General features: G+C 40.5%; 1 protein-coding gene across 1 annotated transcript in view; it reads left to right on the forward strand.

The window, feature by feature from the left end:
* The window catches only part of Patj (PATJ crumbs cell polarity complex component), a 332,069-nt gene that overhangs the window by 92,837 nt on the left and 224,924 nt on the right, over positions 1-14,308 (forward strand). Inside the window, 3 exon segments of the mRNA XM_028870280.2 lie at positions 3,377-3,586; positions 7,337-7,453; positions 9,189-9,581. Coding sequence (XP_028726113.1) covers positions 3,377-3,586; positions 7,337-7,453; positions 9,189-9,581 — 720 coding nt within the window.

Consider the following 14,308-nt stretch of genomic DNA (forward strand, 5'->3'; position numbering starts at 1 on the left):
CTTTAGTGCCCTCTCTTGGCTGTTCGCTCTAAGGCAACATCTCAGTTTTCTTTATCAAAAGGGGAAACATGAGGGATGATTAGTGGGCAAAAGCACATACTGCTAAGCATGGTGACCTGAGTAGGAGAGAACCAACTCCAGCAAGCTGTCCTCTGATGCTGTGGTGCCACCCCCCCCCCACACACACACAAAGTTATGGTGACAGGTGATGATGAGAACGTTAAAGTATTCTTGCAAGGCCTCAAGGTTCACTGGCAATATTGAGAAATATCTTTAGCATCTTTGTATGATATTATGGACTGTTTTCAGAAAGTGGACATGTAGAGAAGCAGCCTGGGTCAGGATGGTGTTTGAGCACTTTTCAGGCAGCAAAGCCTCACAGTGCAGCCATCCAGCGGGCAAAAGCAGCTGCTACCTTGATGGTCATGCAGATATCACTTGCTTATTATAGGATGTGGGAACCCACACAGTCAGGAACATCATCCCCAGAAGCACAGTAGCAATTAAGTATGATAGGCATCTTCACAATGATGGGGGGGGGCGCATGTGCACCCACACTTAATTTTTCTTTCTAAAAGCCATAAAGAAGCTATCTCTGGGTTCTATCCTCCAGGAAAAAAGGGGTAAGATGTTTTGAATAAGTAGGATGCCAAGTCTGAATATTTTAGTAAGCAAGTGCACCTGGCACTAATTTGTGTTCTAAAGGAGACTATGTTCCATGTAAATAAGTATTCACATGACTTTGCTGTAATAAATGAAATTCATTATCTTTCCATAGCAGAACTATTTTCATTGTTTCTTAATGAATCTTCCTCATTATATAATGATAATTTTTCTAAGAATTGTTTCTGTCAGCTACCATTAGAAGATGCTCATTCACCTCTTCAAGTTTCTGATACAGTGTTATATGAAATGGTATCAAGTATCCAAGGTGCACTTAGAAAAGTCATTTATTTTGGTATATTCTACTGTTAGAGTCTTTCCAATAATGTTTAGTGATCATTAATAGGAAGCAATGCCAGCTTCCTCCTGTGCATTTCATGTAGTTTCCCTCCCCTCCCAATAAAAGAGCCTTGTTGACAAAAACTGACTTCCTAAGTGAAGGACATAATTGTATAGCTTACTTATTAGTGTGTCAAACTTAAAATGTAATGGTTTCATATTTCAAAATGAATGCACGTTGTGATTCATGGTTGCTGGTAACAAGGTTGGACAACTCTTCCATATTGTTGCTCTGATTACCTGTGGATACACATCCGGTTTTTTGAGTACCTCTGCTCTCTTCCTATACAATAGCTCCCTCTACTTGATATTATCAGTGTTAATATAGTTTAACACTACATACCTTATTAGTAAATCCCTTGGTTTTGGTTTGTTTCTTTATTTTAGTTCTCTTGCTGAATATGTGCTGTTAAATTTTAGATTATGTCAAGGGTCTGGTCACTTGGGAGACAGACAAGGTCAATTGAGAAAAAAAAGCAAGAATTGTATTTGAAAGCATTCTTCAAAGATTTAGCTATTTAGCCTTTGTTGATATCAATATGTATACTTTGTTACAATTCTGTGCAGTGCTTTAAAAAGGATGTTGCCGTCTAAAGCACTAAGGTGTGGAAAACAACCAGAAATCTCCAAAAGAGCCACCAGCACTTCTCATAGATACAGCCTGCATTTTGACAAATTTTTGCTTTGTTAATTTAGTCTTACAGTTGTACGACAAGCAGGTGTCCCCCCACCCCCACCTCCCCTCCCGAGTCTCTCAGGGAGAATTCAATAGAAGCAGCAGTAGAACCCTGTTCTGCTGCCATGGCCTATGTAGAATGGTACCTGCAAGACGAAACAGCAGGAACAAATATGCTGTAGCTCGTTAATGAAGAAGGCTTGGCAACAATGCCACATCACATACCCACACCAGCAATACCAACAGAGCTCTACTGGAGAATAGGATATCAGCAGCAGGGTTGCATTCCACCATTCAGAGTTCTTCCTGACAGTTACCATGATGCAGAGGAAACAGCAGAGCTTGATGGTCAGGAGTGAGGACTGCCCAGCTGAAGTCTGGCTCTACCCCTAACAGTGGCTAGTGGTGTCCAGTTTCCTTAATTTTCTCAGTATTACTTTCTGTCATCTGTCAAATTCAGACAGTAAGCATGGTATGGTGGCTCACCTGAGGCAGGAGGATTACTTTGAGTTCCAGATTAGTTGTTCTACAGAGTGGTATTCCTCAAGCAGATGCATTGATATGTCTACAATCTTCTGTGCTCAAATAAAATAATACAGTGCTCTCGTACTGGATGAGAAATCCTCATATTGGCTTGCTCATGAATTCCCTTTATCTGTATTGGAATCAGTCTGATCAGGCCACCAAATTGTCATAATTTTGATTATTTTTAAAACATGTACTGTAAGCACATCCATGTATGTGTGTTGCTGGTGTGTTGAAGCTACTTTCATGCCAGGCAAGCTCTTTACTACTGAAGATTTATTCATGTTTGTGTGTGTGGGGGTGTCTATATGAGTATATGTGTAGGTAAGATGTATGCACCTATGCACAATTCAGAGACTAGAAGAGGATGCCAGGTGCCTTCCTCTGTCATTCCTGTTTGTCTTTGAGGCAGGGCCTTTCTTTGATTCTTGGGCTACTCTTTTCTCCAATAGGCTAGAAGCCAGAAAATCCCAGCAATTCTCCTGTGTCTGCCCCATTTGGAGTTAGGGTTATAGATAGGTATTTACAGCAACATCCAACTTACTATGTAAGTACTGGAATTGAAACCCTGTTTACTGTGATTTTGGAGTAAGTGTTTTAGCTGCTGACTCATCTCTCCAGCTCCTAAATACACTTTAAAATGATCGATCTCTCTCTCTCTCTCTCTCTCTCTCTCTCTCTCTCTCTCTCTCTCTCTCTCTCTCTCTCTCTTCTTTTGAGCTTAAGTGGTTTCCTAGAAGGATGCTGTATTTGCTCAGCTGATTGATGGAGTGTTGTTTCCCACCTTATGCTCCTCTTAGAGCCTACATAGGGACCAAAGGGAGTCATGGCCATGTTTTTGTTCCACAATATAATTATGGCTTGAAAGTGTCAGAATCTTGGCCTAACTCTTCTCAGATCTCTTGTAGTCAGTCACCAAATGTTTAAAGGACAAATTTACATGTATTGAGTACGCAGTCATGCAGGTGAAACGGTTAAGTTTATATCTTCACCTTGATATAAGCTGATATTGTAATATATAGAGAGTGATGTTTTCATTGATTTAAACCTCTATGGAGTGTCAACAGAGTGCTGGCCATATTAGATAAACAAATCAGCTTTGTTAAAGATAAGCTTTCTTCAGCCTACAATAGTTATTTTCAGGAATCTGACTTTCTTTCATTTAATTTGTAGGACCCCTTGGATCCCACAAGGTCGGTGATTGTGATTCGCTCCTTGGTAGCAGATGGTGTAGCAGAAAGAAGTGGAGAACTTTTACCTGGAGATCGCCTAGTCTCAGTCAATGAGTTCTCTCTGGACAATGCCACACTCGCTGAGGCTGTCGAAGTGTTGAAGGCTGTGCCCCCCGGTGCTGTGCACCTTGGCATCTGTAAGCCTTTGGTGGTAAGTTCTGAACTCAGTCAATATAGGAAGTGATAACAGCACAGTAGTTAGCAACATGAATTTGGAAGACAAATATGCCTCACCTGTAAGGCTTAAATTCTATTAATAAAGGAAATAAAACTAGTACAGTAAAGATCATGGGGAAACAAATACATCTGGACATAAAATCTGTTCCCCATTGCTTCCCATGTGTTTGACCCTATGCAAGTTTCTTTTCTTTCTTTTTATTTATTTTTTTTTAAGATTTATTATTTATTAATTTATTTAGAAGAGGGTATCAGATCTCACTACAGATGATTGTTGATTTATTTATTTGGAAGAGGGCGCCAGATCTCATTATAGATGGTTGTGAGCCACCATGTGGATGCTGGGAACTGAACTCAGGACCTCTGGAAGAGCAACCAATGCTCTTAACCTCTGAGCCATCTCTACAGCCTCCTTTCTTTTTCTTTCTTTCTTTCTTTCTTTCTTTCTTTCTTTCTTTCTTTCTTTCTTTCTTTCTTTCTTTCTTTCTTTCTTTCTTTCTTTCTTTCTTTCCTTCCTTCCTTCCTTCCTTCCTTCCTTCCTTCCTTCCTTCCTTCCTTCCTTCCTTCCTTCCTTCCTTCCTTCCTTCCTTCCTTTCTTTCTTTCCTCCGATTTATTTTATTTCAGTGTTATATAGGGTTTTGCCTATGAGTGCAGTGCCCAAAGAGGCCAGAAGAGGGCATCAGAATCCCTGGAGTTGTAGTTAGAGGTGCTTGTAAACCACCCTATGTGGGCTCTGGGAATCAGACTCCGTTGTTCTGAAAGAGCAGTAAGCAGCAAGCAAGTTTTTTAATGTCCTTGACTTACAACATCAGAGCAAGTTTCAGGAATAAAGGCCACGTCATCAGATGTGACACACTGAGTGATTGCTCACTACTGGCGTTTCTAGCCTTGGTTCTGCCACTTGTACTACCATACAGGTTTCCAAAACAGACTCCCAAGTTCTATTCATATTTCTTATATGTAAATTATATACTTTTGCATTTTAATTTTAGAGCAGTTGTTTTTAACCTTCCCAGTGCTGTGGCCATTTAACACAATTCCTTATGTTACGGTGACCCCTAGCCATAAATTACTTTTGCAACTTCACAACTGTAATTTTGCTATAGTTATGAATCATAATGTAAATATCTGATATGCAGGATATCTGATATGTGACCTCTGTGAAAGAGTCATTTGATCCTAAAAGGGTCACAACCCACAGGTTAGGAACTACTATTTTAGAATGTTAGGTCACAGTGAGCTGAAATTCATGAACCATAGTATTTTTGTCTATATGGGAATGGCATTTTTCGACGTCCCTGTCCTCGTCTGTCATCAGCATGTCTAGTGGCCCTAGTGCTGACAACTATTGTGGAGTCAAGCTGACTTGAGGTCGTCTTATGGTTTGATGTGCTATGTCCTATGACTGACTGTTCTTGACTGTTGCTTCCTTAAAACTATGTTGTTGAGGTTCTCAGTGTAAAACAAATACTTGATTATTTTCATCTAGTTTTAAATGAGCATTTATTATGTACATCACTACGTATTTTAAGCCTATCACATATATTAATTAATGTTATCTTCAAAGCAAGGTTAAGAGTCCCCCTCTTGTCATTCTCGTTACAAATGAGCCAATGGAGACACAGAGTTTTATCCAGAGTTTTTTAATTAGTGAGGGGTGGGGGTCAAAATATGAGCTTGATTGGACAGTTTCAAGCCGTGTACCCTTTGTTCGCCACACTACTGTGTAATCCTGCTTTATTATGATGTCCTGTTCAGTTTGTGTGCGTGGATCCCAACAGTCATTTGGTTCTGGTAAGTTGTCAGAATGAGTTTCAGGAAGCCCATTTTTGGCTTTGCCCTGAATAACCCAGTGAGTTTCAGACCTAAAGGTTCAAAAGCCTCATCAGTATCCAGTGAGAGATGTTTATTTAGATGGAGACCCGAGTCCTTCACAGTCTCCCTCCCAGTTGCTCACCTATGTGGTTCTGATGTAGTTTTTCATTTCACAAACGGTGATAAAGTAGACTAGTTTTATTCTATCAATCTTTTATAAAAATGTTTAATGCAATGAACATCAAGAAGTAAAGTCTTTTCTTGACTCTAAAATTCTTTTAATATGTGAAGTATATTAGCATGCTACATGATAGTAGTTCAGACACCTCACTGGCTCGTGTGTGTGTGTGTGTGTGTGTGTGTGTGTGTGTGTGTGTGTGTGTGTGTGGTAAACAGTGTACTGCACTAAGTGTTTTTGGATTAGGAACTCACCATGTGGCCTTTGGAGTGCTTTTTACATTTTTAGGGATTGATTCCAGGGCCCTCCCATGCTAGACATATACCCAATACCCATCTTTACCTCTTTTTATTCTTTAGAAGTACACAACAGATGTCTGAATATAACACTCACCAGTTACTTTAAATCGTTGAAAAGTAAGTCTAGTATATGGCTAACCAGGTTCTTGACTTTTTCAGATGTGAAATGTACTGCCATAGGCAACAGATGGTAAGATGAAGTATTCAGTGTAGTTTTGTATCAATTAAGGAGGGAAAACATTCATATTTTTATGAGCTTCATCTTTTTTTGTGGCAAGTATTTTTGTCTGTATTTTCTCTGATAATTATTTGCTAGATTATCATGGCTGCATGGGAAAATCTTTAACCACATGTGCCCTGTAGGATGGAAGCAACCTAACCTTTCCCTTTGAGCAGTTTTAGGAAGTCTGAGGCAGTGTGACCCACAGAGTACACTTGCTGTGCTGCTTCCTGATGAGGGAGTGCTGTAGAGACGGACCCTAGAGCACAGCCCAGAGAGGGTTTAGAGCCTCACTGAGAGCTGGAACCTGGCTCACAGCTCTTCCTCAGAGTCTGAGGCTGCTAGGGTAGTTAGGAATGGGAGGCCAAGATAAGAGAAAATGACTGAGATGGTGGAGTACTCTGAATAAAGAGGGCAGGGTGGTGTATGCCTGTGTGGAGGCAGGAAAAATATAGGTAAGAAGAACCTAAGTCAGGCTGGAGCAGTAAGACTATAGATATGTAACAGAGCAGAATTACTTCTGTAGTATTAAGCCATATAATAACTATCCTAATAGAACTACAATGATATATTTTCATCTTATCCATGATAGCAATTTATCTTTTCCTCTGCAAACTTACCTCAAACATACTGGATTCAAAAAAACAATGAGTTGGCTTTAAAAACTTCACTGTGTTTTTAGCTCTAGGCAGACCACACTGGCCCTTGGCTGTAGAGCTATGGCTTACTCTGTGGTTCTAAGGTTATGCACCATGAGCCTCCCCCCCCCACACACACACACACCTTGCTGAGCTGTAAAATAGGGGTTACATGGTGTGGTAATTGAGAACACAGGTTCTGGAGTCAGATTCTGGACATGTAACTATTGAGTGACTAGTACTGATTGAGCCCTTTCCTCGTCAATAAGGCACCCTCTTCTTAGAGTGCCTGTTAATGACTATCTCGGGAATGTTAAAATATGTAAGCCTATGCTTGGCACAGAGATCACGTCATAGCTATATCTGCAAGGCCTTTTTCTGGGTGACTGGTTTTTCTTTAAAGAATACTTAAAGTTGATCAGTTCTGGCCTAAGGTTCATTTTCTTTCCATTGTGGGTGAAAGTTTGCTTTGTTCGTATTTGCATAGACTTTGTTGAGTGATTGCACTGGAGGAGAACTATCGAAGTTGAAACTGAAGGATTTTCTTCATCATAAATTGGTTTTTATTTTCAGGAAGATGAGAAGGAAGAAAGTTGTTTTATTTTACATTCAAGCAACAATGAAGACAACAGTGAGCCTTCAGAAACTGTTCATGACATACATTCATCTTTAATCCTTGAGGCACCCAAGGTATTTGATAAAATTATTTGCCATTTGAATGATTTTTTTGGTAAGTTAAAGTTACTATAAAGACACAAGCTTGTCCCCACTCACTCAACTTAACAGTTACAAATCAGATAAGACCCCCACCTCTGTAATCACAGGTATGTCCTACCAGCCTCCTACTCTTTAATTAGTATTTTTTAAATTAAATGTTTTCATTTAGTCTTACAGTGTCTCTTTAAATGACAGAAGATGTGGACATTTTCTAAAGATGAACACTGTAAATGGCTCAGTTCAGGCACTTGCCACCACGCCGGACAGGAGCTCAGTCCTGGCACCTACGAGGTGGGAGGAGAAGGCCACTCCACAGATGGTCCTCTGACCTCCACACATGTGCTGAGCACACACCTCCCTCCACCCCAAATTAATCAATCAATGTAAGCATATGTTTAAAGAACAAACCTTTCTAAGCACTAATATAAACCTCAAATTTGGGAGAAAGAATATATCATTGAAAACAGACATCATGTAAAATTCTATAGAAAATGGAGCAATTTCATAATTAAATACTTTCCAAAGAAGACTGTCTATTCAAACCCCTTTGATACTGTAATCATAGACAGTATATATTGAGCTTTCCTTCTATCCCTAAAGTCTATATATTCGTTGTTTTGCTTGATAACAATTGTTTAGTAACATTCTGACATATATGTACAGTGTCTCAGACTGATAGGCATTCCCATAATGTCCATCACACTTTAAAAAGTTTAGACACTGTGTTAAAATTTTGTAATTGCAATATTTTCAAATATATCCTCTGAGTCTGACTGTTTTGAATCAAGTTGCTGTATTGGTTCACTATTTTAATGTGAAGCGTCACCACATGGTGTTGCTGAGTTATAAGAAGGCGGCAGGGGGGCCGTTGATTGTAGGAATTTGCACTAGGTAGTGCTTAATGGATGGGGCTTACTATAGGAATGAGTGTTGGTTTACAGGGGATTAGGCCTCTGCTCAAGAGCTACAGGCTCCCCAGAGTTAGGGCCGCGGCTCAGCGAAACTACACTGTATTCATTCTTCCTTAGCATATTCTCAGTGCAGGTAAAAATCTTGTTTCTGTTATAAGGGTAATTAAAAGTAAATTATACTCAAAATACTTGAGGGATATAGCTATGTCTTTAATTTATGAAGGTTATTATTATTATTATTATTATTTTGTTTTGTTTTTTAAAGACTAGAGGTATAGCTTAGCACTAGAATGCTGCCTGGCATGTGCAAGGCCTTAGGTTCAATCCCCAACCCTACAAAAAAAAAAAAAGAGAAAGTGATTTGAACATTCAGATAGCTTTGACTTCTTTTTAGTTACTCAGGCTTGACCACACTGAGCTTTTCAGACTTTACCTTCTTAAGTATGAAATGACTTTGCATTTATGAAGTACATTTTGTGTTAGGGACGAGTTGATATTTGGTGCAGCATTTTAACCATGGTGATGGAGAATTGTCGGGTAGTTATGATATGATGGAGCTTTCAGTTCACCTTGGCAATGGCAGGCTTCCACCTCTTTACTCCATGTCTGATTTCTGGGCTGTGCAGAATGAGCTGCAGCTTCTTGTTGTTTGGTGACGCAGAAGCGCAGCTGATTCTGATCTTGTGTTGACTAAGGCAGTGTACTGCAGTTAGATGGGCACTTTATCAGGTTGAGGTGCATAGTGCAGATTTAAGACAAGTAGAACTTAACATTTTTTAAAAACTTCTATTTTACAGGGATTTAGAGATGAGCCGTATCTTGAAGAACTTGTGGATGAACCATTTCTAGATTTGGGAAAGTCTTTGCAGTTCCAACAAAAAGAAATTGATACCAGCTCAGAAGCCTGGGAAATGCATGAATTTCTGAGCCCTCCCCTGGAGGGAGGGGGTGAGGAAAGAGAGATGCTTGTTGATGAGGAATATGAACTCTATCAAGATCACCTCCGGGCCATGGAGTTACACCCACCACCTCGCATTCAGGAGGCCACCACCCATGCACCTCCTAGGCAGGAACTCCAGGTTGGCACACAGTGGCTGCCTACTAACCTCTCAGGAGGCGATGATGCAGAGTCCATGAGGAGTGTATATTCCCAGGAGATGCAGGAGTATAGCTACAGCACCACAGACATGGTACGGCTTTGCTACACAGCCTCTATCTCCTCCCCGCTCTGGCCTTCCTTCGCTCATGTTACTCCCACAGACAAAGCAGAAATGAGATGGGCTTTTCACAGTTAGGATGGCTTACCAGGTGCATTGCCAGGAGCATGGTTGTGCACGTGAAGTCATCTTTTCATGTCACACTACTTCTCTGGAATCTGGGAGCTGTGGTTGCATTGCTGGATGAGTGGTTTTTTCACTATGCTTTGTGTGTGTGATATTTTTCTTCTAATTTCTCAGTTCAATAAAGAGTCCTTTTAATCATTAAGATTTTTCTTTTAAATTCCCTTAGGGAAATGTGGTTGTGTGTTTCTTACATAGTATGTATGTCAGGGCAAATGAAGGCAAAATTTACACGAAGTGTATTATACTTATATCTTTGCTGTTCTCAGCATTCTCCCTGCTTATATGTGATGCTTCAGCAGTATGTGCCAGAGAGATTTGAGATTTGAGCCTATGTATAACTTAGCAGGAAGCATTACCTTTTAATAGGTTTATCCTTACTATTAAATTACCAGTAAACTTGATTTTTAAAATTATAGTTAATTAGTTGCCTGTTGAATTTTTTAATGTTTTTTAAATTTGTTTATTTTCTGGCCTGAATTAATTTCAGACCAATGAGAAGAAAGTTAGTATAGATGATGTTTTTATTTATTTATTTCAGTTTGGTTTTAGTTTTATTATGTGTATAGGTATGTTGCCTGCATGTGTGTATATGCACCATGTCCATGACTTGTATCTGGAGAGACTAGAACAGAGTGTCAGATACCATGAAATTGGAGTTACAAGCTAGGCGGTGGTGGCGCACGCCTTTAATCCCAGCACTCGGGAGGCAGAGCCAGGTGCATCTCTCTGAGTTCGAGGCCAGCCTGGGCTACCAAGTGAGTTCCAGGAAAGGCGCAAAGCTACACAGAGAAATCCTGTGGACTCTGGGAATCAAACCAGGATCCTCTGCAAGGTTAGCAAGTGCTCTTAACCATTGAGCCACCTTGCCTGCCCTAGAGGGTATCTTTTAAAGTTATGCTGGTATTGTGCCCACACACAGGCCCCTGCTCCTGGTGCTGAGTCTGACCCTTTTCTGCATGATGAGCAAAGCAGTCAGAAGTTGGGCCATCTCCCTTGTCTTCCTTGGACATTTCATCTCCTTCCCTCCTGCAAATCCCAGGGGTCCCTCTGCTGGTGCTGTCCTAGCTGTGTTGACGAAGCCTCAAGGATTCCCCACAGCAGAGGGGTCTCGCAGGCTACCAGGGAACGGACGTTTGTCATTTGTGAATGATCTTGGATGTGGGAATAGTGCCCCACGGTTGCCTGGTATACTCCAATGACAGTGGCTTCCCCCTTGCCAGCCCTTCCCTGGGTCCTAAGTGCTCAGTTTCATACTGAGTACTCACGTACATAACCATACTAGAATTAGAGATCACTGAAGAGGTGCATACATTCTTGCTGTGGCTGCTTTTTCCCATAAAAAGAAAAATTTTACTCATCTAAATTAAATACAATTTGAAATATTGGTTCATTTTGCTTCTTAAACTTTTAGGGTGAGAGATGAAATATAAAAAATAGATATTCAGAATATTTACTCAATACATTAGTCAAACATTCATATCTTAAAAGTTATATTAGGCTAATTTTTGCCTTTAATTATAATTTCATACAAATTATTTCAGTGCATATTTAATGTTGTCTCTCTGTTCACAGCAATCACTTTCCGATCATTCAACACTTCCAAGTATATCATCTTCATTTTTAGGTAGCTTGTTTGAGATACGGTAGTTCTTTAATTTGTACTTGTTAGTTTGCTTTTGGCTGCTGTGATAAAACACACTGACCAAAATCAGCCTGGAGCAGGAAAGGTTTGTTTCAGCTTATACTTCCAGGTCACAATCCATCATTGAGGGAAGTCAAGGCAGGAACTCAAGCAAAAACTGAAGCAGGAATACTTACTGCTTGCTGGCTTGCTCTCTGGCTCATACTCAGCTTTCCTGCACAGCCCAGACCCATCTGACTAGAAAGCCGAGGGCTCAGATCTTAGACTTGAAGAGAGAGAGAGAGCACTGGGAATGGCACCAGGCTTCGACACCTCAAAGCTCTCCCCCAGCAAGGCCACGAGTCCTAAGTCCACCCAGACAGCACTACCAAAAAGGGATCGAGTACTGAACATCTGAGCCACTGGGACAGCCTCGTTGAAACCAGCCCAGTGCCTTACTTCCGTCTTGTTTCTCTTCCTAATTCAGCCATTCTTGCTTGTTATGACCATTTTCTTATATAGAAAGAATAACTTAGACCTCCAAATAAAAATCAGCCTGAGTACTGGTCCATTTTCACACATAAACTGTTAAGGTTGTAGATTAAAATAGCCAAATATGTGTTCATAGTATTTACACTTAACCATTGATATTTCAAAATCTGCAAAATGTTAAATTTTTGCCTCTTCTCACGTTGAATTATATGATTTAATGTTATAGGACATATTGATGAATATTGTTTCAACTCTCATATATTCTGAACAAATACCACTTGATTTTCTTCAAATTATCCCAAGTTCTCACTTGGCATTAACTCCCTTCTACAGTGATGGCAGGGTAGGCTTGGACCTTTATTTGCTTCTCAGTACTGATGGACCTCTAAAACCATAACTTAATCATGTAACCCATGACCCAGTTTGGGTTGAGTCTCCCTGATCTGAAATCCTTGGTACCAGAAGAGGTACAGACTTTTTGGAGGATTTGCAATATACAATGAAATATGCTAGGAGTGAGAACTAAGTCCCCAACCAGAATTTGTTGGTTTCATATGTGCATGTATAGCCTGAAAGTTATAAATACTTTGTACAAAAGTAAACATGGCTTTGTACAATGTTTTTAGTGGCCTGTATTTTGTCATATGAAGTCACAAAGTGGAATTTTCCACCTGTGTAATGTTGGTACTTAAAATTTTCAGATTTAGGATTAAACTAAGGTATTTAATCTATAATATTAACATGTGTGAGATATCATAATCCCTGAGAGGATTTAAAACTATATTCAGATGACTTAAGACCATTTAGTTCCCAGCACCTATTTAGGGGCTGCCCTCAAGAGTGTAGAGGGACATTGCTGCTTCTGTCTTTGGAAGACTGTGTTTGTGATATACAAATAATGCCCAAGAAGTTCAACCATTGATCTTCCTCTACTACCCACATTCTTATTTTAGTTAAAAGGTGAACCATGAAAGTTCCTGGATCTGCCCCCAACCCCTGCCAAAATTGTGTTAATGTCTGTATTATGTACTTTTTTGGCGTCTAGTTTGGTGGCATTAAATACAGTTACACTGTTGTGTGACCACCATCTCTGTCCATCCCAGGACCACATCTTCCTTTACATAAACCCTGAGACCACGAAACAATGAGTGCCTTCACCCTGCCTGTCCCCGCCTGGCACTAACTGTAACTCTGTCTTCTGTTTAGGAATTGACTCTTCATAGAAGGGAAGTTGTGAACATTATCATTATATGTCTGATCTATTTTAATTAGCATAAGCTCTTCCAGGTTCATTCATGTCGAAGTGAGTGTCAGACATCCTCGTTAAGGCCGAATAATTTACCCTGTATGTCTCAATGGGAAATATTTCCTTTTGCCCCTTTTGGGTCGGACCTAGGAGACTGTCAGTTAAAGTGAGAGAAGACGTTAGCAGAGAACAAGAAAAGGTTTCTATGGGAAGAACCAATAGGTGTGTTTAGGAAACATAAATGAACGTTTTTTAGGGGACAGTCCTGAGATGCAAAAATTTGTGGCAGTGTTTATTTCTTTAGGTGTCTGAGGTGCTGCCATCCTCAGGCATGCATACGGATTAGGCCTACTGTTATTCCTGGGAGTAGACCCAGCTGCCATGACATGTAACAGCTTTTTTCCCACAAGTGGCCTCTTGCCACTGCCCTCCTCCTGCCTTTGTGTTTTTTGGGATGGGGTCTTACTGTGTAGATCGGACTGTTAGCAGCCTTGACATCAGCTGGCCTCTGGTTCTCAGGTGCTGAGCTCATAGGCATGTGTTGCGGCTAGCCAAAACTGCTACTTTCAGCCATGTGGGGAAAGTTCAAAATACGTGACATCTTTAGCTTAAAGTCATCTCTGTAGCAACTCACAGTTTCTGAGTATGTTCTCACATGTGCCACATTTTGGCTTTCCATGTAGGTGTTGGGTACTGAACCCAGGTCCCCAATAAGAGCTGTGAGTGCTTTTAGCTACCAGCCATGACAGGGACCATCAGGTTGTTCTTCAGTGATAGGGTCCTGAGAGAGAGGACCATGAGATCAGAAGATAATGATAGAAGATAAAGAAGATAAGAAGTCTGGAACTGGAAGGTCTTGTACAAGCTGTATCTTAGGCCAAAGTAGTTTATTACTAAGTACAGCACTGTATATACTATTTATTTCTAGGGAAGAAATGGGACAGAGAAAGCAGGCTGCCATACAATGGGTCTAAGTCAGCAGGAAGCTAATTAAACAATGTTGCACAAGGGCAACACAGGGTATCTCAAGAGCATCATAAACCGAGCACACAGCAATCTTGGGACTGGTAACCAGAGCCAAATATGGTAGGTTGATTGGGTTCTTGGGATCCGAAGCCACAGTTCCCCCAAAGCCCTGGCCTCAGGCCATTACCAGCTTTGCCAATCATATTCTTGCTTTTAGAGAGGGAGCTGTGTTTCTTCTCTGTGCATCAG

The sequence above is a fragment of the Peromyscus leucopus genome, chromosome 2 (assembly GCF_004664715.2).
Source record: "Peromyscus leucopus breed LL Stock chromosome 2, UCI_PerLeu_2.1, whole genome shotgun sequence".
Classification (NCBI taxonomy): domain Eukaryota; kingdom Metazoa; phylum Chordata; class Mammalia; order Rodentia; family Cricetidae; genus Peromyscus; species Peromyscus leucopus.